At 47.1% G+C, this 22,889-nt stretch overlaps 1 protein-coding gene across 1 annotated transcript in view; it reads left to right on the top strand.

Moving 5' to 3' along the window:
- ITGA11 (integrin subunit alpha 11) overlaps nt 1-22,889 on the top strand; it is a 143,887-nt gene that overhangs the window by 1,023 nt on the left and 119,975 nt on the right. The window contains exons 2-3 of the mRNA XM_067556056.1: nt 8,505-8,723; nt 20,918-21,029. Of these exons, the coding sequence (XP_067412157.1) occupies nt 8,505-8,723; nt 20,918-21,029 (331 nt within the window). The remainder of the gene's footprint in view (nt 1-8,504; nt 8,724-20,917; nt 21,030-22,889) is intronic.

Consider the following 22,889-nt stretch of genomic DNA (forward strand, 5'->3'; position numbering starts at 1 on the left):
ATTACTTGGATAATCTAAGCAAAGCCCCTATGAAGCTGCCTTTCTTCGCCTAATAGAGACCATGTGTATATGGACACATGGACAAAATGCTTTGCACAGAACTCTAAGTGAGATCTGAGAGGTTTTCACTTCGGACATTATTCTGTGGTTACTTGGTGCATTTTGGAGAGATTATTTCTTACTGGTTTTTTTTCAGACTATGGCAGACTAGCCTTTGAAAATAGGTGTATCAAGTTGCTCTGGCATTTGGACAATAGGCACTATACTTAAAACTATGCTTACGTGTGCTTTAAAGTCTGCAGCTTAACCTCTTTCAGGACATCAAGTTGTAGACTTGGTTTTATTTTATGTTTTTAGATTTTACGTATGGAATACTAAATTTTTGGGTCTTTGCCTGCATGCCAAACAAATAAACTTGAACCTGACTATTCAGTTATTCATGGACTCCCGAAACCATAGTGACATCTGCTGGTGATGACAGAACTCCTTAAGCACAGACATCTGTGATGAACAGTTTGATGTTTGTGCAGCCAAGCGTCGAGAAGAAGAATTGAAATGGCAGGGGTCAATATTTAACTCTGTCTATAAAGCATCTACCGCTATTCTAGGTCTGGCATTCCTGTACGTCTTGTCTTGCAGTCACCTGCGGGACAGGGAACTAATTATATTTTGTAATGGCATTTTGATATTTTGTATGAAAGCACATTTGCTTTTGTATGTTTGAGGCACAAAGGCATGACCAACCTTAAATCAGAGCTGTGGAGTAGGGTCCAATAGGCAGCTGTGGGACAGAGCCAAATCTAAGTATGCATATGTGGAAATAACCCTTTTATCCTCACAGGAAGCCATCACACGTTCACAACTGGATATTTGTGTCAGGATTTATGGCCTAGCATGTAAATTGCTGTCATGTGGTGCCTTCGTAGAGCAGAAAGAAAGCTGGGACCTAAAAAATAAAGCTGCCGCATAAGACCTACTTTGTCTCTTTCCCCTATTACATTAACAGTTTTCAGACGTAACTGGTTTGTGTAAACTCAAGATATCTACACTCCAGTTATAAAGACATCATAAAATGCAACGGCAGCCAATTCATCCCTGGAGTATCGCCACTGACTTCAGTGAAGTTACCCCTGGGATGAATTTGGCCTAGTGCGTCTCTGTTTAACAGACCTTATAACAACTTAAAAATATAACAACTTATTGTCCATATCAGTGTGTGTTCCTTTAAGTCAGTTCAGAGTTTTTCAGTGGAGGCATGTGTCATGTTATAAAGGAGTTGCTATGGTGATTAGCTAACATTAATAAATAGCATTGATCCAACTATTACATACATGACCCGAAGAGGCAAGCAACTTTCTCTTTTCAGCTGACAGCCACTCTTCCTGAAAATATACCTTCCAGGGAACTCCATGCAGCATAATATCTTGGGCACAGCCAAACAGAGTTTTTGGTGAACAGTGATGATCCATCGGGGACCATTACTTCATATCTAGATCTATGGAGAGCTAGTCTGAGGCCATACAAACAGTGACACCCCCGTCTCAGATGTTTAGAAGCAACAAACAGGGCTGGATCCTGTTTCTAATGAATTCAATGGGACAGGGATTGGGCCCTTATCGCTTACTAGCATTATGGGTTAATTGCTGCAGATAGGCTTAATAGACATGGCTTCTTCAATGAGAGGACCTGTCAATATCGGTTGGCTCTGGGGGTGCAGAGTCAATAGATCATATTGTTGTGCACTGATGATGCCACTCGCTCTGACAGGGAGAAGTTGTGTGACTTGGCAGCACTTCCAATTCCAGAAATCGAAGACCCGTTTGACAAAAACACAGAAGGCTTTCCCTTGTTAAAGAATTTAGAAAATACCCAAAGCGTTGCCACAGCTCCATCTAGCATGATTGCATCTGGTTGGTTTTATCTGTGTGAAATGTTCTGATGCAGTGAGTCACTGGAACTTTAATAAGTGGGAAAGAAGTCAATACACCTCCATTCTCATCTGCAAAACCCCTGTTGTTCCAGTCCAGGGAGTCTCTAGCAAATATGCCTTGCCAGCTTCAGCAAATTAAGCACTGATTTTGTAATGCAGACAGACGCCCATGTGATGATAGGATGAAGCTCCCAAACTCATTTTGCCTTGTGTCCTAAGCTGAGTTTGAACCTAAGACATTAGAAGCGATAGACTGGTGTATCTGGCACATGTCCTACCATATTGCATCACCCAGCCTCCAAACTGATTTATTTCACTATGAAAGATTTAGTCAAACTTTCTTTTTTGTTTTCCACTTCTCCCTCTACCCCAGCTTTCTATTAATCTGTGTGGCTAGGATGTCCACCTCTAGCTGGCCCGCACTTTGGTCAGGAAGGCCCTGACCACACTGGGATAGGAACTGGCCTCTCTATATCATTTTAAAGCATCGTTGCCTTAGCGAGGTTCCAGTGTGCACAGGGATTATTATTAATCTGAGAAATGTGCAGGGGCTTTTACAAAAGTTTGCTGTGGAGTAGCTAGGGTGTTGTCTCCATTAGGTAACCTAAATGGGTTTGAATAAGGTTGTGAGGAGTTCTGTTAGCTGATACAAGGCTGACTACAGGTTTGTAGTTAGGACAGATCACATGCAGTCTCATTCCATGGTGTTTCCAGCAGATTTTAACCTGCCATGGTGGGTAACACAATTTTCTTTGGTCTATCGTGCCCACAAGGTCATGGTCAGAATCATGTCATTTAACTCGAATGCTCCCAGCTGTGATCAAACACTCCAAGGTTATTGATGTTGATAAGACTTTGGGAGTTAGTCTATTATTTGGCTTATGTGGTTACAGGAAAATTATCTTCGAACCCTGAACGGCACGGATATGCAGTTGGGATGGTCTTGGATCCCAAATGCAATATTTAGATTATCAATAAGGTTGTAAGAATGGGGTATCTTGCGTGTTCTTCCTCTGTCTCGGCTAGTGTAGCAGCAGTTAACCGGAGAGCTAGAATTATTATTTTTTAATGAATATGTAGTCCCTGAGTTATAAAGATTGGTATTTTTAAATAAAACTACTTCTCCTCTGCTGCTTTTTGAAGACCAATAAGCTGTAACTGGAAGGTGCTTTCACGGTTAATGACCTGTGCCTGGTTCCTAATGATCTTGTGGCTTACCATGAACATTACAGAACATGAATTTGTAATTAGAGATTTTACATCGGTCCTTCTTATTACCCTGTTTTCGATCTACAGTCTTATCCGCATCCACAAAGAAAACTTGTTTTGGTCCCTAATCCCACATAATGGACAAAGGCTTTTAAAGAGCTGGATTTTTCTGAGTTTTAGCCTCTCTTGCCTGTAGTATTGTAAGTAATTTAGGGGCTTGTTTCGCTCTCAGCTGGCAAGATCTAGGATGTTTTCCTACTTTCAGCGTTTTTTTTCACTTGTCGCATGTAATGGCTGGGTGTACTGCAAGGTGATAAACGGTAGTCATGTAAGTTTCTATATGTCATTTTAGCTGTCGTGGTGGTATTCACTGTCACAGCTTTCTAAGCTTTCTCCCGAGTTTAGGATTTCGTGGCAGCATCTGCACGTGTACTTTGTTACAAGGGACGCTGCATCTCAGATGTGGGCGTTAGTGACTGGGAAGGACCCAGAAGTGAAAATAGTCAGCCGAGTTTAGAGTCCCAGATCAGGAGGTTTGACCTTGGAATTCACCAGGTTTTGTGGCACCAACTCCCCGCCTGCCACATGCACAATCCCAGTCTCCACGTCTCAGGAAAGGGTCGACCCTTGACTCGCTGAAGCCACGTTGGGATCTAGCCCAGCTCGTGTTGTTCCCATTCTCATCTTCATAACAGTTTCCTTAATTCCTTTTAATTTGTCACTATCCAGAATCCTCCTGCCTCTGAATCATGCATCTGCTTCCACAGCAAACCTGTGGGATCCCTCTCCCAGTCAAAAATCCACAGCAAAAAATCCAGGAGGGGGGGGAGAAAATACCAGCAGGTTCCCCTCTACAAATTACTGTCAGAGGGTGGCTCCCTCCTTCCCGCATGGAGTGGGCAATGGTTCAGCCCCCAAACTGATGTGCCTGCTAGACGCACCAGTCCTTGCTTCACTTTCCCCCCGGTACAGGGTATGTTTTCAGGGGTAGGAGGGCTTCCCTCCCCATTGGCTAACCCCTGTCTGCTGCAAGCCTTCTAGGTGTCATGGCAACCAGAGCATGAGCTAAGGTAGCCTGGGGGGCTGAAAGCAGCCTGGGGCTAGAGCAGACCCAAACTCCTCGCCATGCCTGAGCTAGGCTCTGCACTGGCTTCCAGGCCCCTGCTCTTCCCCTTCTGTCTTGTTGGCTGTCTCCTTGGAGCCACACAGCTCCTTCCTGCACCACTGCTACCCGGCTGTGCCCTACCCGGCTCCGGCCTTGCTCCCAGCCCCGGCTCCTGGAGGTGTGTGGATCTCCTGGAGGTGTGTGGATCTCCTGGAGGTGTGTGGATAGATGCGGGTGGGGGGGGCATGACAGAAAAAGTTTGGGGACCACTGCTGTAATGGAATCTGTCCGCACCCTCCCGGGAGCTGTGGTGTGGGGCCGGAGCGCAGCCAGGGCCGAACTTGCAGCTGGAGCTGGGACCAGGAGTGGGGCCAGAGCAGAGCTGGGGGCAGAGCCGGGCTGGGTGGCGCTCCTTCCCCGCCCCTGGTGAAGGTTGGCCCGAGCCCTTCTCACACTTCCCTGAACGTTCCTCCATGCCTCCCTGGGGCGCACGCTGACAGTTTGGAGACCACTGGCTTAAGTTAATCACATAGAACTATTCTCACCGACGCAGTAACCTCAAGCCATTGCCACACGCAACGTTTTCAATAACATCCAACACATTCTATTCTACAGCACTGTCTAGAGACTGCAAGATCTATGTTCGAACCAGCCTGGCAGCCTGTGACAACTGCTGTGGTGTAAAGACCAGCTACTCGCACTAACGGGACACAATTTGAGAGTCAAAGGCTCAAAAGCTGACCTTCGTTAAGAAAAATATAGTTTGAATATTATCCTGATTCTAGAAAACGCAGCCCCTAAAACTGGCCAAATCTGACCTTCATGGTGTGTGAATCACTGAAACCAAGACTCTGGTTTCTTTCCATTCATAGGTACAGGTAGGACGGTCCAGTGACTAGGGTGATTGACGGGGACTTGGAAGATGTGGATTCAGTTCCCTGCTCTGCCTCAGGCTTCCTGTGTGACCTTGGACAAGTCACTTAGTCTCTCTGTGCCTCAGTTCCCCTCTGCAGAATGGAGATAGCAGCACTTCTCCTCCACCTTCAAGGGGTTTTGTGAGGATTAAATGCATAGTAAACGGCGCCGCAAAAGCACTTTAGATACATATGCACATTGCATTTCTCCTCTCCTGTCTGTTGTGTTCGTATGAATTCTGCTGCGTGAAGCACTCAGAGACATGGGGGGAATAGAGCTAGAGAGGACAGACATTTCAGTATTGTGTCTTCCTTTAGAAGGAAGTCCCTTTACCTAACCTGACAGACTGAAGGCTGATGAGGCAAAGCTCCAGTTAGAGGTCAATGGAAATGGAGACTGGGAGAGAGATTTGTGCAGGAGAACTTTTCCTTCCAGAGAAAATGGTTGCTTTTCTTCCCAGCGTTGTATCCCAAATGTATTTTTCTTTTTGCATGCCTGAGCTAACGAGCATCAAGAGTTTGTACTGAGCAAAAACTCCAGTACAGACAGGCGATATTTGAGGCTTCCTGTTTTGGCAGCATTGCAAGCTAAACATGTGGGATTTGGTCACTTATTTATGCCTGTGATGTCACTTCTGACAAGAAAATAAGACCTGGTTCTTCAGATTGTTGTCTCCTTGACAACCTTTCACAAAACTTGTTTTAGTAATTTAATCCAGTTTGAATAGTCTTGGATTTTTCACTTGGCCTTAAATGCTCTGCTCAACCTCTGCCTACATTTTTGAACTGCTTTTTTTCCAATATATGATGAATTACACCGACTTTGCCATCTTTTTGTAAATCTTTCCTCCAAATCATTTTCTGGTTTTCGCCCCAGATTGTCTCTCCAGAATCTCACTAAAACTACACATTTATATGGGGTCTATGAACCTGAAAGAGCCCCAAACTATATTCATGGAGTGTACCACCGTTGAAATGCAGCTCCCCCAGGTTTGCAGGGAAGAGCCAAATGACCTGACAGTGCGGGGAGGGGAGGTTTGTTGGCCTAGGGTACTAGATCATGCCTCTGCTCCTACAGAAGTGTCATTTGCAGTGCCCATCTCACACCATTGAAGTCAATGGGATTTTTGCCCTTGACATCAGAATCCCAAAAGCCACTCAGGGCCTCTGTACGAAAGACTCCCTCACACAGAGAAAAACCCCTGGTGCTCGCTTTGTCTGCCAGGGGAGGATGAAGAGCTGAGCTGACCCACTCAGCCAGTGTTTGAACCTGAGACTCCAATGTACCCTGTTGTTCCCAACGTGCTGGTCCTGCTGCTAAAGATCTCCTCTGGCATTCGCTCTTGTCCTGCCATTTTTAATGCCTGACGCGTTTCCAGCTGTTATTTGCACCAGTTTTTGAAGCTGGCTTTTGTTGAGCAGCCTGAGAGCAATGGAGTCCTTTATGAATCTAATTTCTAACAGGCCAGGATGAGTTTACATCGAAAAACCCTCCACTCCTGAATGTGGAAAACTTGAAAACATTCCAAAATCCATCTACCACCCTTCCTCCTTAATACCGCCCCCCCCCCCCCCCCCCCCCCATTGATTGTGTTAACTGACTAACATGCCTTGGCAGTGAAACAGGCGCACAATGAAATATAAATGACTCATCTCCAAAACTGAAGAGACTTTCCACCTGCTGCCAAAGAGTCAGCAGTGCTATAGCTATGTTGTCAGCAACGGTGGGTGTGGCTGAAATAAGCAGCAGTTGGGACAGGAAACTTGGTGAGATTTAGGGAGGCAAGCAATACAAATTCTGAACTCATCGGCTGGGTGTAGTTCTTGGAGATCAGAGCTAAAATCCTATCTGATATTATGGGGTTGATTCTGCACCACTCAAATCCTATGAGAGTTTTGCAATGACTCATATGGGAACAGAATCAAGTCCCTCAGGGCACGCCTGTACTGCAGAGTTAGCCTGCACTCTTCCTCGAGTGTTGCCCTTAACCGCCCTCCTGTCCACACGCAAACCCTCTCACCTGAGTGCAGGGGTGCTTTCAATCCAGGTGAGCTAGCCCAGTGGGGGGTATAGGCTAGAGCTTGGGTTCTGGTTCTGCTTTCCCTGGGACCAATAACCAGTGAGGACACAGGTGAAATCTCTTGAATGCCAATAGTCCTCCAAAGCCTTCCCACAATTCCCCTTGTGGGCCCAGAAGGACAGACAAGTTTTCCAACAACTCACCAGGAAGGATTCATTGAATGGCTCTTCGTATCACAGCGCAAAGAACCAGATGGTGTACCCCAGGAGTCCCAGCAACGTGAACAGGGGACCCAGTAACATGCCTCTGACTTTGCAGTCCGGCTGCTCACACCTGAGTGAGGCTAACCCAGGTGCTGATCAGCCAAGTTAACGCTTGTTGATAAATTGTATAGTCAGCTGGTTGACCACACTTTGGCTCATTATGGAATATATTAACAGAGAGCGAATATCTAATGTCAGTCAGGTTTTTTGCTCTAAGCCAATAATGCTATAGTACAGGAGAAAGGGTCTAAACTAGACCAGTCTCTGGGGAGCCGACTCATGCAGCGATGTTACATCCATCTTAGGCAGAAGGTGTGCTCCCAAAGTTACACCCCTAAAGCCATCTTTTTATATCCTGCCTGTCTGCAAGTAAAAGGTATTGTGTATATCATCCGAAACTAGATTGACTCCGTCAGCTTTTTACTTTGTTTTTCTGGTGCCATTGTGTACCCATTATCTCTCTGTTCTGAACACGTGCATTTCAAGCACCAGAGGGCATGACGGCACCTCCTAGATTTGTACTACTAGGATTAACAGTGAGGGGGCATGTAGTAAGGCGCAGTGGCCTTCCTCCGAGACTGGGCCTGAGGAAGGGCTGCAAGGACCAGATCAGGCCCTGAATAGGCTGGAAGCTCAGTCTGCCCGGCAACCAGGGAGCCGGCCACCGATAGGTTCCGCCGGCCGGCCAACCCGGCAGCAGGGGGGCGGAGCCTCAGTAAGGGCTGTAACTACAAAAAGCAGGCCCTGTTGCTCAGTAGGAAGAGAGCTGCCACCAGAGGCAGATGTGCTGTCCTGTCCTGTCCTGTCCTGTCCTGTCCTGTCAGCTGCAGCGAAGGGCTGAACTGGGCCAGGCCTCTGCCCCAGGTGAATGCCTCCCAGCACAGAGGCCCCAGGAGCGACCCCAGCGGCCCGCCTCTAAGGGCTGGATAGGGCCTCCAGGCCCTCTAGACTGGCCTAGGCCTAGGCCTAGGCCTACAGGCCCGAAGGACTGGGCCAGGCCTCGGGGCCCAAGCAATTGGACCAAGCCCCCTGAGACTGAGGGCTGGGAGTTCCCCCCTAAAGCCGGCCCCAACTTGGAAGAGCTGCCGGACGCCGAGCCCCCAGAGGCGGGACCAGACGTGGAGGAGCTGCCTGAGGCTGAGCACAACCCCGATCCCTGGGACCTGGAGGAGCTGCCCCTCGCCAAGGAGCTCCCCGCCTTGCCGCCCGTGGATGAGGAGGGGCTGGCTGATCTGCCCCGGGCGGTGTACCCCAGCGACCCTGAGGAACCAGAGGACGCAGGTACCAGGGGATACGGGGAGGAAGTGGCCCAGGGACAGCCATAGGCGTGGCTGTACAAGGGGCAAGCCCATTGGCGTGTTGCGGTGGAGCCCCGCCGACTGAATGGCAACGCCTTTGCCAATGCTAGGGCCCTGGGCTGGGACGCAGTGAAGTTGGGTGGACCTGCTTCCCCCTCCCCACCCCTCCTGTCTTCGCTGCTCAGAGAGTGAACACTGGCCCCTGCTCTCCTGACTAGAGGACACTGCTGCTCGCCCGCCCTGCCGAGGGCCAGGGCGATAGACTGCTTTCTTGCCCACCCAGCCAAGGGCCGGGGAGGTAGATGGCTTGCTCACCTGCCCTGCCTGAGGGCTGGGGCGATAGCCTATTGGGCTGCCCGGGGGCCTGGACTACGGCCCCTACGGACGCTAATATCCCCTTTTTGTTGGAAGGTGCACTGGCCTTCCTCTGAGCCTGGGCCTGAGGAAGGGCCGCAAGGACCAGACCAGGCAGGAGCCCGTCCCACATGGCAAAATTTGCAGATGATACAAAACTACTCAGGATAGTTAAGTCCAAAGCAGACCGCGAAGAGTTACAAAGGGATCTCACAAACCTGGGTGTCAGGGCAACAAAATGGCAGATGAAATTCAGTGTTGATAAATGCAAAGTAATGCACCTTGGAAAACATAATGCCCACTATACATATGAAATGATGGGGTCTAAATTAGCTGTTACCACTCAAGAAAGAGCTCTTGGAGTCATTGTGGATAGTTCTCTGAGAACATTGACTCAATGTGCAGGTGCAGTCAAAGAAGTTACCAGAATGCTGGGAATCATTAGGAAGGGAATAGATAATAAGAAAGAAAATATTGTATTGCCTCTTTATCAATTCATGGTATGCCCATGTCTTGAATGCTGCGTGCAGATCTGGTCACCCCATCTCAAAAAAGATATATTGGATTTGGAAAAGATAAAGAAAAGGGCAACAAAAATGAGTAGGAGTATGGAACAGCTTTCATATGAGGCGAGATTAATAAGACTGGGACTTTTCAGCTTGGAAAAGAGATGACTAAGGGTGGATATGATAGAGATCTATAAAATCATGACTGGTGTGGTGAAAGTAAGTGTTGTTTACTCCTTCTCAAAACGCAAGAACTAGGGGGTCACCCAATGAAATTAATAGGCAGCAGGTTTAAAATGAACGAAAGGAAGTACTACTTCACGCAACGCACAGCCAACCTGTGGAACTCCTTGCCAGAGGATGTTGTGAAGGCCAAGACTATAACAGGATTCAGAAAAGAACTAGATAAGTTCTTGAAGGATAGGTCCATCAATGGCTATTAGCTAGGATGGGCAGGGATCCAAACCATGCTCTGAAGTGTCCCTAGCTTCTGTTTGCCAGAAGCTGGGAATAGGCAACAGAGGATGGATCACCTGTTCTTTTCATTCCTTCTGAAGCACCTTGCATTGGCCACTGTTGGAAGACAGGATACTGGGCTACAGGACCCCTCGATCTGACCCAGTATAGCTGTTCTTATGCAGTAGGGTAGAGCAATCATGTAACTTGTCCTCTTCCTTTGGGGCATTTCAGTAGAGGCCTGTGAATGTAGTTCCCTTTCTGTTGCTATGATAAAACACTCACCTGTCCTGATCTTAACAGCTTCCCTATTTGCTCAAGCCAAAACTTACTTCAGTGAATGCAAGGGGTCATGGGATACTTAGCATAAGTGAGCAGGGTTATTTAAAATTCATAGGCCAACTTAAGCTTTGTAGCTGCTATACTATTATTGGTGCTTAATTCTATTTGTGCTTACTGCATACTAATATCTACGTGGTGTGGATAATCCATATCATTAATAATATGGATATCTGCTACTCGCATACAGTCGTCAACATTCTGCAGTGAAGATGCACCCTCAATGTCTCCCTAGCACTTTTCACAAGAGCAAGGAGTTGAACCCAGAGACCCTGATTCAATATTTCCTCTGCTGGGCAGCATGCTGTCTGTGGCTTGGACACTGCCATTCACCCCAGAAGTGGGTGCAGTTCAGTGGTGTGGGACTTGAAGCCCCCTGGGGTTGAAAGGAGCTGTATAAAGACCAAGTAGTGTTTTTTCCTGTGACCGTGAAACAAGGAGACGGCATACAATCCTCTAGGAAATATGGCTGTGATTGTTTGTTTGTTTTTGAACAGTGTTGATATTTGGGAACAGAATGTAGATAAGGCTTTCCAAGACCTAATGAAAAAGAATTAACTCCTCATTGTGTTTAATTTTGCACTGAATATTGGCTCCAACCTAGCACCACTTTACAGTAAAACAGATTTTATACAATCTCTTTTTCTTTGAGATCCTGCCAAGACTGTCTTGCTCTGACAAAGACCAGACACCATCTTGGTCTTTTTCTTTCTTTCTTTTTTTTTTTTTGGATAAGGATGTTCTATAGGGTACCAATTACATATGGCACAGGTAACAACTAATCACAACGTTCGTTGTCATTTCTTCCTCCCCCATTCACCCACTGCTGCAAAGGCAATTAACAATCACAGGGACTTTTTCTGGTTTCCTAACTTCAGTGCCCTACTTTTTCACAGTCTTGTTCTAAAGACGTATCCTCAAGAACATGTGTTGGCTACCACAGTGCGAGGTGGTGACTGTGTAATGGCGTGTTTTCCCCCACACAGGTTGTGAAAGAGTTATTAGCGGCCTGAGAGTCCAGTTACCCACTGGCTTACACGTGGAGGTTGGGCCAGCCCTAATTAGAGAGAAAGTGCAGCTGGGGGAGAGCTGGTGCATTTCTTTCTTTCTCGTGCCCCAAAGAAAGAACTCTGTGAGCCTAGTTAAAGAGAGGGGACCCCAGAGGAGAGGCGGCAAGGAGTTTATACTCTCTGGGAAACAGCTTGAAAGCAGGCTGAGATGGAGGAAGCGGAGCAGGCTGGTGGGTTGGCTGGCCGGCCTTCTCCAGGGGAGAGCTGACTGGAGATGGGCTCTACGCTGTAGCAAGGGGATCAATGTGCCAGTCCCTGAGCTTGGGGTGACTGAGGCACCGAAGCCTGTGGTTAGACAGGATGACAGCCTAGAGCAGCAGGGGCTGAAGGTTCAGTTGTTTTTATGCTTCTGCTGGGTTTTGGTAAAGGATCGTGTGGCCAGGGGGAGCAATGGTCTGGTTGGAGGGCCAGGACTCTCCTGCAGCGAGAGTAGGCCAAAGGATGGTGGGCGGACACGAAGGCAAAGGTATTGCCATGCCACATCTAGCCAGGAGGAGACGGGGGTGTTGTGGTGGCTACGTTTTCTCAGCAGACTATCATTGACGACTGTTGAGAAAATGATTATGCCTCCCGGTGGAGAAAGGGCAAAAAAAAAAAAAAAGGTTTTTCTCAGAGCATGGGACAGGCAGATAGAGCCACTGTTCACGCAAAGCCCTCTGCCCTGAAAAACAGCCCTGCTAGTCTACAGATGTTCTCACACACCTTGTGAAATAGTTATCACTTGTTCTCGCAGACCCTAAGGAGCGCAGAGGCCCCGATCCTGGGCTCTGGCTGAGCAGTGTGTGGTGCAGGGCCAGAGAGGGGAGGTGTCTCATGCTCTCTTTGGGCTCCCCTATCTCCCGGAGCCAGCTTTCCCCCTGGAGTAAGTTAGTGGCCTCAGGCTGCTCTAAACTTACAGACACTTGCACGTGCTTCCAAGGAAGCATTACAGCAGCCTGGGACTCCCAAAGTACGACATGCTCTGACCTCATGCTGGATCCACCCTGAACTTTTAGCTGGGGTGGAAAAAAAGTTCCACTCCGATGTCTTAGGGGTGAGGTGAGAATGCAGCAGCCCACATCACCTCTTCTGGCCTCCTGTCAGCATGGCCCTGAATCGAGTTTGATTTTTAAGACTAATTGCAGAAGCGGAAGCTCATGCTTCATGGGATGAGCGTGGCTTAGTGTTCATTTCACACAGAGAGGGCCTTTTGCAGGTTTCATCTGACCAGTGTTGCCAAGTCTCATGGATTATTATCAGGAGCTTTCTGATATTTTAGGCTTTTTTTAAGCTCCTGATTTTGGAGTGTAGGGATTATATAAGAATCTCAGCTTTCCTGTTTTAAAAAAAAAAAAGGAGAAAAAGGTCATTTTTGAGCCCTTATGATTGTGGAGAAAAGCTTGAAAACGTGACCCTGAGAAGCTCAAGCATCAGAACACCAATACAAAGAATCCCATATTGATTATTTTTAATGTTATGATTTTGGGGACCCTGACTCATGATTTGTGAACACTGGGGGCTGGCACTGTTACGTCCTATGCAGAGGTTTTTCCAAGAGATCATTTGCAATGTGAGGGGTTTTTTTTCCAACGCTACCAGTAAAATGCAACCAAATGGCATCAGTTTCCAAGTTGGTCTCATTGAATATAATTTGTGCCAGTCTTTTGGGGGGCTGGCTGGCTGGATCCTGCCCATTTATTTGACTGGGGAGACAGCCAAGCCAAAGTGTGTTTTTTACAGTTTGCACGTGTGCTAAATTGTCCATTTTACACTTCTCCTTAACAGCTTTGATTTATGCACCTTACTGCTTAATGAAGCATTAATGCTATTTAGAAAAATAAATTGCCTTTTATGAATAGTCACCATGGATTACCTTTTTAGTGCCACGTTTCTTGGAGAGGCTACACAAGTGGTGATTGGGACCAGATGTAGAATATTTAGGTTGGTAGGGGGTATGTCTCCACTGGAATAAAAGACCTGCATGTGGGCTGGGTCAGCTGGCTTGGGTTCGCGGCACTAAAAACTGCTCTGTAGCCATTTGGGCTTAGGCTGAAGACTGGGCTTTGTGACTCTACTCCCTCACGGGGTCCCAGAGCCTGGTCTCCAGCCTGAGCGCACATGTCTACACAATAGTTAAACTGCCCCATAGCCCAAGCCCTGTGAGCCTGAGTCAATTGACACGGGCCAGCCGTGGGTATTTAATTACAGTGTTGGCGTATCTTACGCACAAAGAGTATTGTCTTCTAGTTGTTCTTTGGAATAACATAAAGCAGCAGTGTAAGAGCATTTTCCTACAGGTGGATACCTAGGGACTGATTTTGTGCCCAATGATCTACAAGGTTAAAGGCCCTACATGCAATGCAATTGTATCATAAAGTCCTAAAGCAAGGAAGGATGGTGCTGCAGTTGTCTTATGTTGTAAGAAAAAATAAAATTGGAAAAAATAGAAAATGAAGGACCCAGCATTGCAGTTTTCAAAGGACAAAACTCCTCTCTCTCTACAATGAGACTTTTATTTGTGTAAGAGTTTCTCTGGTGTAAAACTAGAGAAACTCTGTTGAAATTCAGGCATCCAACCTGTGCAAAGACAGAAGGGAGCTCAGCTGTGTGTTACATCCCATCTAGCACTTACTTGGTTTACTGCAAACATACGATAACCTGGGTAACTAACCTCCTTGAGAATGCAGGTTAGTTACTGACACACGTTTTACGTGGAGGTAGATCTAGCTATTTTGCAGGTTTGAAACTAGGGATGGCTGAACATTTTCCATCTCAACTGTTTATCAGCTGAAAATTTTGAGTTTTCATCAAAAAAAATTCTGAAACGTTTTTGGCTGAAAAACTGAAAGCTTTGGGATTTCGGCTGAAAATTTTTGAGTTTTGGTGTTTAGAAGAAAAGCTGAAATTGTCCTCTGGCAAACAGCCCCATTTTCCAACCAGCTCTAATTTAAACCTCATCAATTAATATTGTACCTGATTCTCCACAATCTTACACAGGTAGTGATCAGCAGAAACTCGAGTGAAGCCAGCAGACTTGCACCGATGTAAGCCAGTGAGAGGAAAATGAGCCATTAACTGAGACTTAAAATAGCCAAGGAGATTTGGTTGCCTCATTGAATACCCCAGGCAGCTTTGAAAATCCCAATAATTTTTTCTGTTACTTTTTGACAGAATTCTCAATTAAACATACAGGAGCCGATTCTTCTCTTGCTTATGTCTCTGTAAATCAGGAGTAACTGCACTATGCACTGAAAACAGTGAAGTTACACCATGTAAATGGATCAGAGTCAGGCCCACTGTGCTAGATCTTCTCTCTCGTTTTTTTTTCTTCATGATATCTTTTGATTATATTGCTGTTGGTAATGTTGCCCTAATTGCACCTATCAGGTATTGGATAAGTTGCAGCAGTTTTTAATTAAACTGGATAATTGTTTTTAGCCTTTAAAAAAAGATCAGTCTAGCCACATGATGTTGGATACGATCTCCACGTCTCATCTTCTCTGCTTTCTGGAATTTTTTCTTACAGGTTTTTAAAGGTTCTTGCCTCAGTTTTCTTTGGCTAGACTCTCTGGAGTGTCTCTGCTTATGAAGCTAGTGTTGCACATCAGTTACTATGGTTACAAAGAAAGCAGATTTTCGCCTAACATTCTTACCTGTACAAATGCTTTCCATCCTGCATTTTCATCCAAGAGACTCTAGTCTCAACCTCTTGAAAAGCCCTTTTTTTCCCTAAAAAAGATTGGTCCCACGGAACCTCCTGTTTCCAAGTGGTCGCCTTTAAAATAGTCCTTTACCAGCCATTACCAATTGCAGAATGTGAGAACTTGCAGTTATTTCCTGCTCTAAGGGGGACAGAAACACTATGGCATCCTGGACACCTCACTGTAGTAATGGTCACTTCTTTTAATTGTGCCCACTGCGCCTGCTTTTCCGATTCAGCTCTCAGGTCATATGCATCTAATGTAAAGAGAGGTGGGGTCTCTTTGCAGGTGTGTGGGGGCCTGCAATGCCTACAGATGTTTGACATGAGAGGTCTTTCAGCAATAAAAGGAGTCCCACAATGGAACAGATCTCAAAATGACAGTATTAGGGTGGAAGTCAAAGTGTGTGATGTGGCTGACAAAATGCAGGAACCGTGACTTTGCTGGTTTGAGGATGAATGAAAGGAACCTGGTAAAGATAGCACGGCAGGAGAGGGTGGTAGGAAAACAGAGGAAGCAGTGGATGGACTGCATCAAAGAAGGTTGTAACAGGTGGACCTTGGTGCTACCTGGGACAGATAAAGATGGCAGACGCTTGGGATAGGGGGAAGAAGAAGTAGAGATCCATGGTGAGGGTTACATTTTAAACAAAATCTCCTCTAGCGGGTGAGCAGTCTGTGTACATGTGGCAGGCTGACACTGTGTTCATACCCAACTCAGGGTGTATCTGTATTTGAACACAGATGTGCAGCATAATACTCTTAGCAATGGATAAACAGGTTCTGGGCAAGAAACATTAAGCTGAGTGTCATCCATAACTGGAAGGGGCCCCAGCCCCATACCTCCAGACAAATGCTCCTAACAGCCTCAGATAGGTGTTGAATGAGAAAGGTCAAGATGAAAGTTCCCACCAGGAAGAAGAACAATTGCTAAGCACAACACTTTGGATCTTGGCAAGAGACAGAAATGAGTCCATTTGCAAGCAACTCCGCCCAATCCCCCCATGGTCCACAGACAGGTCAGCAGCATCTCACGATCACCGTTATCAGAGGCAACTAATAGCTCTGTTAATATTAGCATGGATGCTTGATTTTTTTCATCCATTGCTAGAAGGTCATCAGCCCTCACCGCTCAGGCCATCTGTTTACCCAGCTCCATGCCCAGACTGGCGAAAGGCCAAGAAGATCTGAGAGAATACTGTGAGAATTGTCTTGGCATCGGTAATCTTTGCCTTACAAGGGAGATAAGAAACAGGAATGGTTAGATTGTCAGTCAAGTTTCATGAGCATACGTAGAGCCAGGGCTGCTTTAAGAGAGGCCAGCAGCTTGCCTTCCTAATGGGTGGTGGTGCCAAACTGCATTAACTCTGGGCCAGCACTTCCTTCCTGGCCGTCGCCAGACAGAACGTAAATCTGGAGCACAGGTTATGGCCCAAAGTTCCCCCAGCACCTCCAGTAACCCAGAGAATACTCCTGGCCAAAGCTCAAATAGAGGTGATGTCACGCTCATCCCTCCAAAGCATTGTTCTGCCCCCTAGAACATAGACAGAGGGATCTGAATCTCCTCAATGAGAGGAACCCAGATTAGCTAATAGGGACATGACATCGCTACTAACCAAGCTGTCTATCATTTGAAACAGATCTACTGATTGGGATTTGTTGGAGGCAAGAAAACTGCTCTTGCACTATTATCCAACCAAGTTTCAGTGGCACAGCCATAGGTGGGGCCTCAGCTTTAAGTCATAAACAATGGCACGCGTGAGGACCAGTGACGTTGGTATATTCAGCATAAGTCATTGATCCTTGGTATTCCAGCCTCCGGGGAGAGAGGTGCAGGCAAAACCTATAGAACTGACTTCAAACGTTTCAAACTTGGCTCATATTTCTTTTATTCTTTTGGCAAGCATCATTGTCCTCCTGGTCTGCCCACCTCAGAACAAAAAGACAAGTACATGTGAAGGGGGAGAGGAAAGACTTGATATGATTCTGTCACATTTTATGCACTATTGTTAATGTTTTCCCTGTACCACCCCCTCTGCTTTTGTGTCCCTGTTAAACGCACGCTGGGTTAGAGTTGTTAGGGAAGCTGTATGGGAAGGGCTGAATCTGATCTGAAAGTCTTTCTGCCAGTTAAGCATTTATCTTATTAAAAAAAAAAACCCATTCTTCATTGTAGTTAAGCATTGCTGATGATATGTCTTTACAAATGATAAAACCAAGATTTTTTTTTTTTTTTAAACAGACTTTAATTTCCCAGAGGAAAATAATAATGGATGCACTCAGCTAAGAGAGATTCAGGAGAAGTCAGGAATCCGATTTATCTTCAATTTTTATAGACTCCGCTATGGATTTACACAGAAAAGAAATAGCCATTTACATTTATATCTGTGCCTGGCCCCAATGCCCGTTAGCTTAGCAGTGCTATCCAGAAATATAATCACATTTTCTGTACAGAGGGAAACTCTGTGGATACCATAATACAGCACAAGTAGAAACCAGATTCATTCATTTCATTTAGAGCAATTAAAATTCTTGAACTCACTCAAGATGCAGCTCCATCATTCCTTTTCGCAGTCTGGACACTGTAAGAGAGGGAGAAATCTTCACATCCCATTGGCAGTCAGTTTTCTTTCTGTTTACATTCAAGCTCTCTTTTGAGCTCGTATGCAGTAACAAAATATATCCCTAAAGAAAACCCCATAGCACACACAGAATTCAGTGTTTTGGTTTATTTTAGTGACCACAAAATACCACCCATACAAAAATGTGTGTGCCTCCATCTTTTGACCTTGCCTTTCTTAGACCGTCAAAGTTCTGATGGGGAATTCATAGAATCATAGAATATTAGAGTTGGAAGGGACCTCAGGAGGTATCTAGTCCAACCCCCTGCTCAAAGCAGGACTAATTCCAGCTATATCATCCCAGCCAGGGCTTTGTCAAGCCTCAGCTTAAAAACCTCTAAAGATGGAGATTCCACCACCTCCCTAGGTAACCCATTCCAGTGCTTCACCACCCTCCTAGTGAAAAACTTTTTCCTAATGTCCAACCTAGACCTCCCCCCCTGCAACTTGAGACAGTTGTTCTGTCATCTGCCACCACCTTGTTCTGTCATCTGCCACCACCGAGAATAGCCTAGCCCCATTCTCCCTGGAACTCCCTTTCAGGTAGTTAAAGGCCGCTATCAAATCCCCCCTCATTCTTCTCTTCTGCAGACTAAACAAGCCCAGTTCCCTCAGCCTCTCCTCATAAGTCCTGTGCTCGGTTATCATTACAAACTAACTATTTTTCTTCTCTTTGGTTGAGTTAGTTACACACTTTGTGGGACAGCTGCAGTGTATTATAGTAGTTCTTTGCAATGTTAACAGTGGGTTAGATGGGCACTTGGATCAAATGCCTATATAGGGGAATAAAGGGGAGGAGGAAATTATCTTACACCTTGGCTACCTGGTTCTTGGGTCTGGGTGCAAAGGAGGAAAAGGGCATCATGCATCTACTTATCATGTCCCCCAGAGCAGGTGACTCGGATGGGGGCAAGGAAGGGTTGGAGCCTTCGGTTGCGCCCAGTGTGCTAGCCTGGGGAGCTGAGCCACTGCAAGGGCTAGTACAGGGCAGCAACAAGTTACTGATTCTTCCCCAGAGCCTGGGGAGACAGGGGAGGGAATTGAGCCTCCGAGGGCGTCTCTGAAGCACGATGTCTTCTGGGGTGACGCAGTTTTCCCATCATCCCTTGCTCGGGCCTGTACCTAAAGGCACAGCTAACTCGATAAGCAAAAATGCAGGTGAAGGTGAGGGTCTGGTCTGAGGCGCAGAGCAGGGCTGGGCATGGAGATCAGATCTCGTCGCGAACATCTCCAGACTCTGCTGATGGTCACCGCAGGGGGGATGTGATTCAGGGCCAGCTCCGTGGCAGAAGGGTGCCTCTCAGTGAAGACCGCCCCGAATGCAGGCTGAGGTGTATATTTAATAGACATACTTTTAAAACAAAGGTTGGAGCCGCGTAGATCACACGTATTCAGTGCCTTCAGTCTCCCTGTCAGAGCATCCGTCCGCCTGGGAGAGATCTCAAGTTAGAGTCCTTCCAGATGGCTTCCCGCTCAGCTGGAGAGCTCCCTAGACATTGGCTTTCTTTCCCCCTGGAGTTGCAACAGCCTCCACTCTCAGAGTAAGAGTGAATTCGCCCCACCGATCTGCCTCTCCCGGCAAAAGCAGCCCACCCCTACTAAACCTTCTGGGAGGTGTAGGAAGGGTTGTCTAGGGGAGAGCTTTGATTTGGGATTCAGGCACCTGGCTTAGCAACCAACTATATATAAGGCCTTGGGCAGCTCAAATCCATCCCATCTCTGTTCCCCGTCTGTAAAATGGGGCTAATATTTCTACTTGACAGGGGTGTTGTGAGGATAAAACCCATTAATGACTTTGTGGAATTCAGAGGTTATTGTAAGGAGGGCCGTATCAACACCCGGACAGATAGGAATCCCGTCTGTCGGAATAGTGACACTGTGTTTGCAGGGAAGTGTTTTGAGAGGTGCGGGTGTTCAAGGAGGAGGTTTGGAAGATCTTTCTTTTGTTGCTCCTGATCCCTGTCCTGTCAGCTGTGGTTTTCCAGGGTGACTTGCTCTTGCCTGGCCTAGGGTAAAAAAGGGGTTGTCTCCTCCATGCCTTTGCTTAGTGACGACAGAGAGCGGCTGACTCTGCAGCTAAGTAATTCCTTAAAATGATTTTGGCACCCGAATGGGTTAAACCTCTTTGCTGGCCGTGGACAGGCTGCAGAGCCGAAACAGGCGTCTTCCGCCAGACTGCTGCAGCTGTGACCTCTAAACCCTCAACAACCGTTTTTAAAAATAGTTCCGATCCAGGTCGGCCAGCAGTCTACCGACATGCCCCCCTGCTGGGGAACCGGGGGTCAAGGCTTGAACCTGGGCCCTTGCGCCTGACAAAGGCTCAGCCCATGTGTCAGAGGATAGTTTGCCCTTCTGCATCAAGGGAGTTTACAGGTAACAGGGGGAGCTGGGCTGTAAAAAGCTCTGGAAATGTGAAGCGTCCTCCTCTTTCGCTGACTTCAAAGGGAGTTGGCATGCTCAGAATCTCCCAGGATCAGACTCGGCGAGCTGGGCTCTGTGTCCTTCCCTGATGTGTGATTTGGGAGATGCTGATGGTCCCGGTAAGCAGTAGGAGAATGGAAGGAGCAGATCCCCTACAAACAGTGCGGGGGAGGGCAGGGGAATTCCGTATAACTATGGGGGTACACAGCATTCCCGCTGGGAGGCCAGAAAAGGGCTGTGTTAGGCAGAAATAAGGCTCAGCAGATGGATGAATGAAAACCTGTGCCTTCCCCCTATCACCTCCTTCCCAATATCTGATGTTCTCCTGCGGGTTAGCAGCCTGGCACACCCAAGCAGAGAGCTGGGAGTCTGGGGAATCCCTAAAATGGAGGTGGGGTGGACAGCAAGAAAAATGAGTTCTTAGCAGTGTGCTGCACAGGGGGTATCGTCAGACTAAAAACACCTTGAAGCTGTTTTCCTGGCCCGTTTCTTCACTCGTAAGAAGAAACAACAGGTACAGTCTCACAATAGAGACACTTGAGAATGAGATTTCTCCTTTCAAACCTTGCAAGGAGTAGTATGCCTTAACGGTATCTATTATTAACTACATGTGCTGGCTAATAATTAGATTTCGCAGCGCTGTACACAGCAGGTCAGTGTCATGAAGATAAAGGTGTCCTCCCCCCCACCCTTGACCTGAACTGATTAGATCTGTTTTTTGTCTACACCAGGGTTCTGTGACACCTTCAATATCGACACCAAAAGGCCCAAAATCATACCAGGCTCGAAAGCGGCCTACTTCGGCTACACAGTGCAGCAGCATGAGGTTGCTGGGAAGAAATGGTAAGTGAGCACCTTTGATCACTGTGGTCTATCAAGAGGAAGGGGCTCCGTTCCCTTAAACCAGTCTATGCAAAACACTTACGTTCACTCCATCTCACTAAAGTCCTGGCCTCAGGGAAGACAACTGTGAAGCATTCTGTTCCCAGGGGAACTAGGAGGCAAATTCTGCTCTCCTTTATCTCAAAAAGATGTATAGGAATTGGAAAAGGTAGGGAAAAGGGCAACTAAAATGATTAGGGGTATGGAAAAGCTTCCATAGGAAGAGAGATGAATAAAACTGGGACTTTTCAGCTTGGAAAAGAGACAACTCGGGGGGTGGTGGGGGGGTGGGGATGGGATATGACAGTTCTATAAAATCATGACTGGTGTGGAGAAAGTGAATAAGGAGGTATTGTTTACTCCTTCTCATAACACAAGAACTAGGGGGTCACCCAATGAATTGAATAGGCAACGGGTTTAAATGAACAAAAGGACGTATTACTTCACACAACGCACAGTCAACCTGTGGAACTCCTTGCCAGAGGCTATAAGGAGGTTCAAAAAAGAACTAGATAAGTTCATGGAGGATCGGTCATAGGTGCAGCAATGGCTATTAGCCAGATGGGCAGGGATTGCTGTGTGCCAGCAGTGGGGAATGGGCGATGGGACGGATCACTGGATGATGCCCTGTTCTAGTCATTCCCTCTGAAGCACCTGGCACTGGCCACTGTCGGAAGACAGGACACTGGGCTAGATGGACCATTGGTCTGACGCAGGGTGGCTGTTCTTATACTGATGTAAATCCGTAGGAAGTCCATTTAAATCAGCGGAGCGCCTCCAGATTTACGCTGCCGCAGCGGAAAACAAAAACTGTCCCTAAATCTGTGGCTTTTCAATCGAAGGCATTCACTCAGGTTAATGGTATGTTTCGTCTCCGTGTGTTACAAAGGTGCGTATGGGGGAGCAGGCTGGGCTCAAACACGGGGCCAGGAGCTGACGGAGCTATTCCCAGCTCTGTACAGTCGCACTCTGTGCCCTCGTTGAGTTCTTCTAAGCGACAGTTTCCACCTCTGCGAAATGGGGTTGATGATAAGACCACGCACCCAGGACAGAAAGCCGGTGGGAGACTTCGTTCTGTAATGCTTGGGAAGAGCTTTGACTCTCCAGTGCGCCTTCCATCTGTGGAGCTCAAAGTGTGGTTGCCAGGAGAGCTTCTGTCAGAGAGAGATCCTGTTTCCCGTCCATAGAAGCTGCTCTGCTGGGTGTAGCGTTTCCAGGTCCTGTGGTGGTTGCCTGTCAGTTGTGCCTGGCTGGCACTGATGGCTGCGCACTGCCCGGCTGCGCCCGTTCCCAGGAACATTCCCTTCGATCTCACTTCACGCCTCCTGGGGTTCACTTTGCATTTTGGAGCAAAACTCAGTTGAAAACTGCCTGGCGTTTGGGTCAGCACCATTACGTGTTAGCTGGTTTGCACTCCAGGGCGCAACGTAGGCCAGGTTACTTTGCGTTGGTTATGAAAGACGATGCGTGGGTGAATTTTTATCTGGATGAAAGTTTCACTCCTAGCCAGTAAGTTACCTGAGGCTGGAAAACATGAGCACTGCCTAGGATAATGTGATTGATTGTTCACCAGAGCTTAGAGACATCACTTACTGCACTGTTGGAAGGCAGTCAGAGGGTGGTATGAGAACCTACGAAATGCCCCACAACTTCATTAACATGGAGTTAAATCTGCCCAGAGGTGCCTCGTGCTCTCCCAGAGTGGCGGACCTTAAATCTCTGAAAACCAGGAAATGAAGCGTTTATGGTACAGGCCTCCTCCGTTTTCCCTACCCCTAACCCCCAACTCCCTCTGCCATGTCCCCCCTGCTCCGCCCTAAC

Source organism: Emydura macquarii, unplaced genomic scaffold (assembly GCF_026122565.2).
Source record: "Emydura macquarii macquarii isolate MOO-44397 ecotype Brisbane River unplaced genomic scaffold, CSIRO-AGI_Emac_v2 contig_1644, whole genome shotgun sequence".
In the NCBI taxonomy this organism is placed as follows: Eukaryota; Metazoa; Chordata; order Testudines; family Chelidae; genus Emydura; species Emydura macquarii.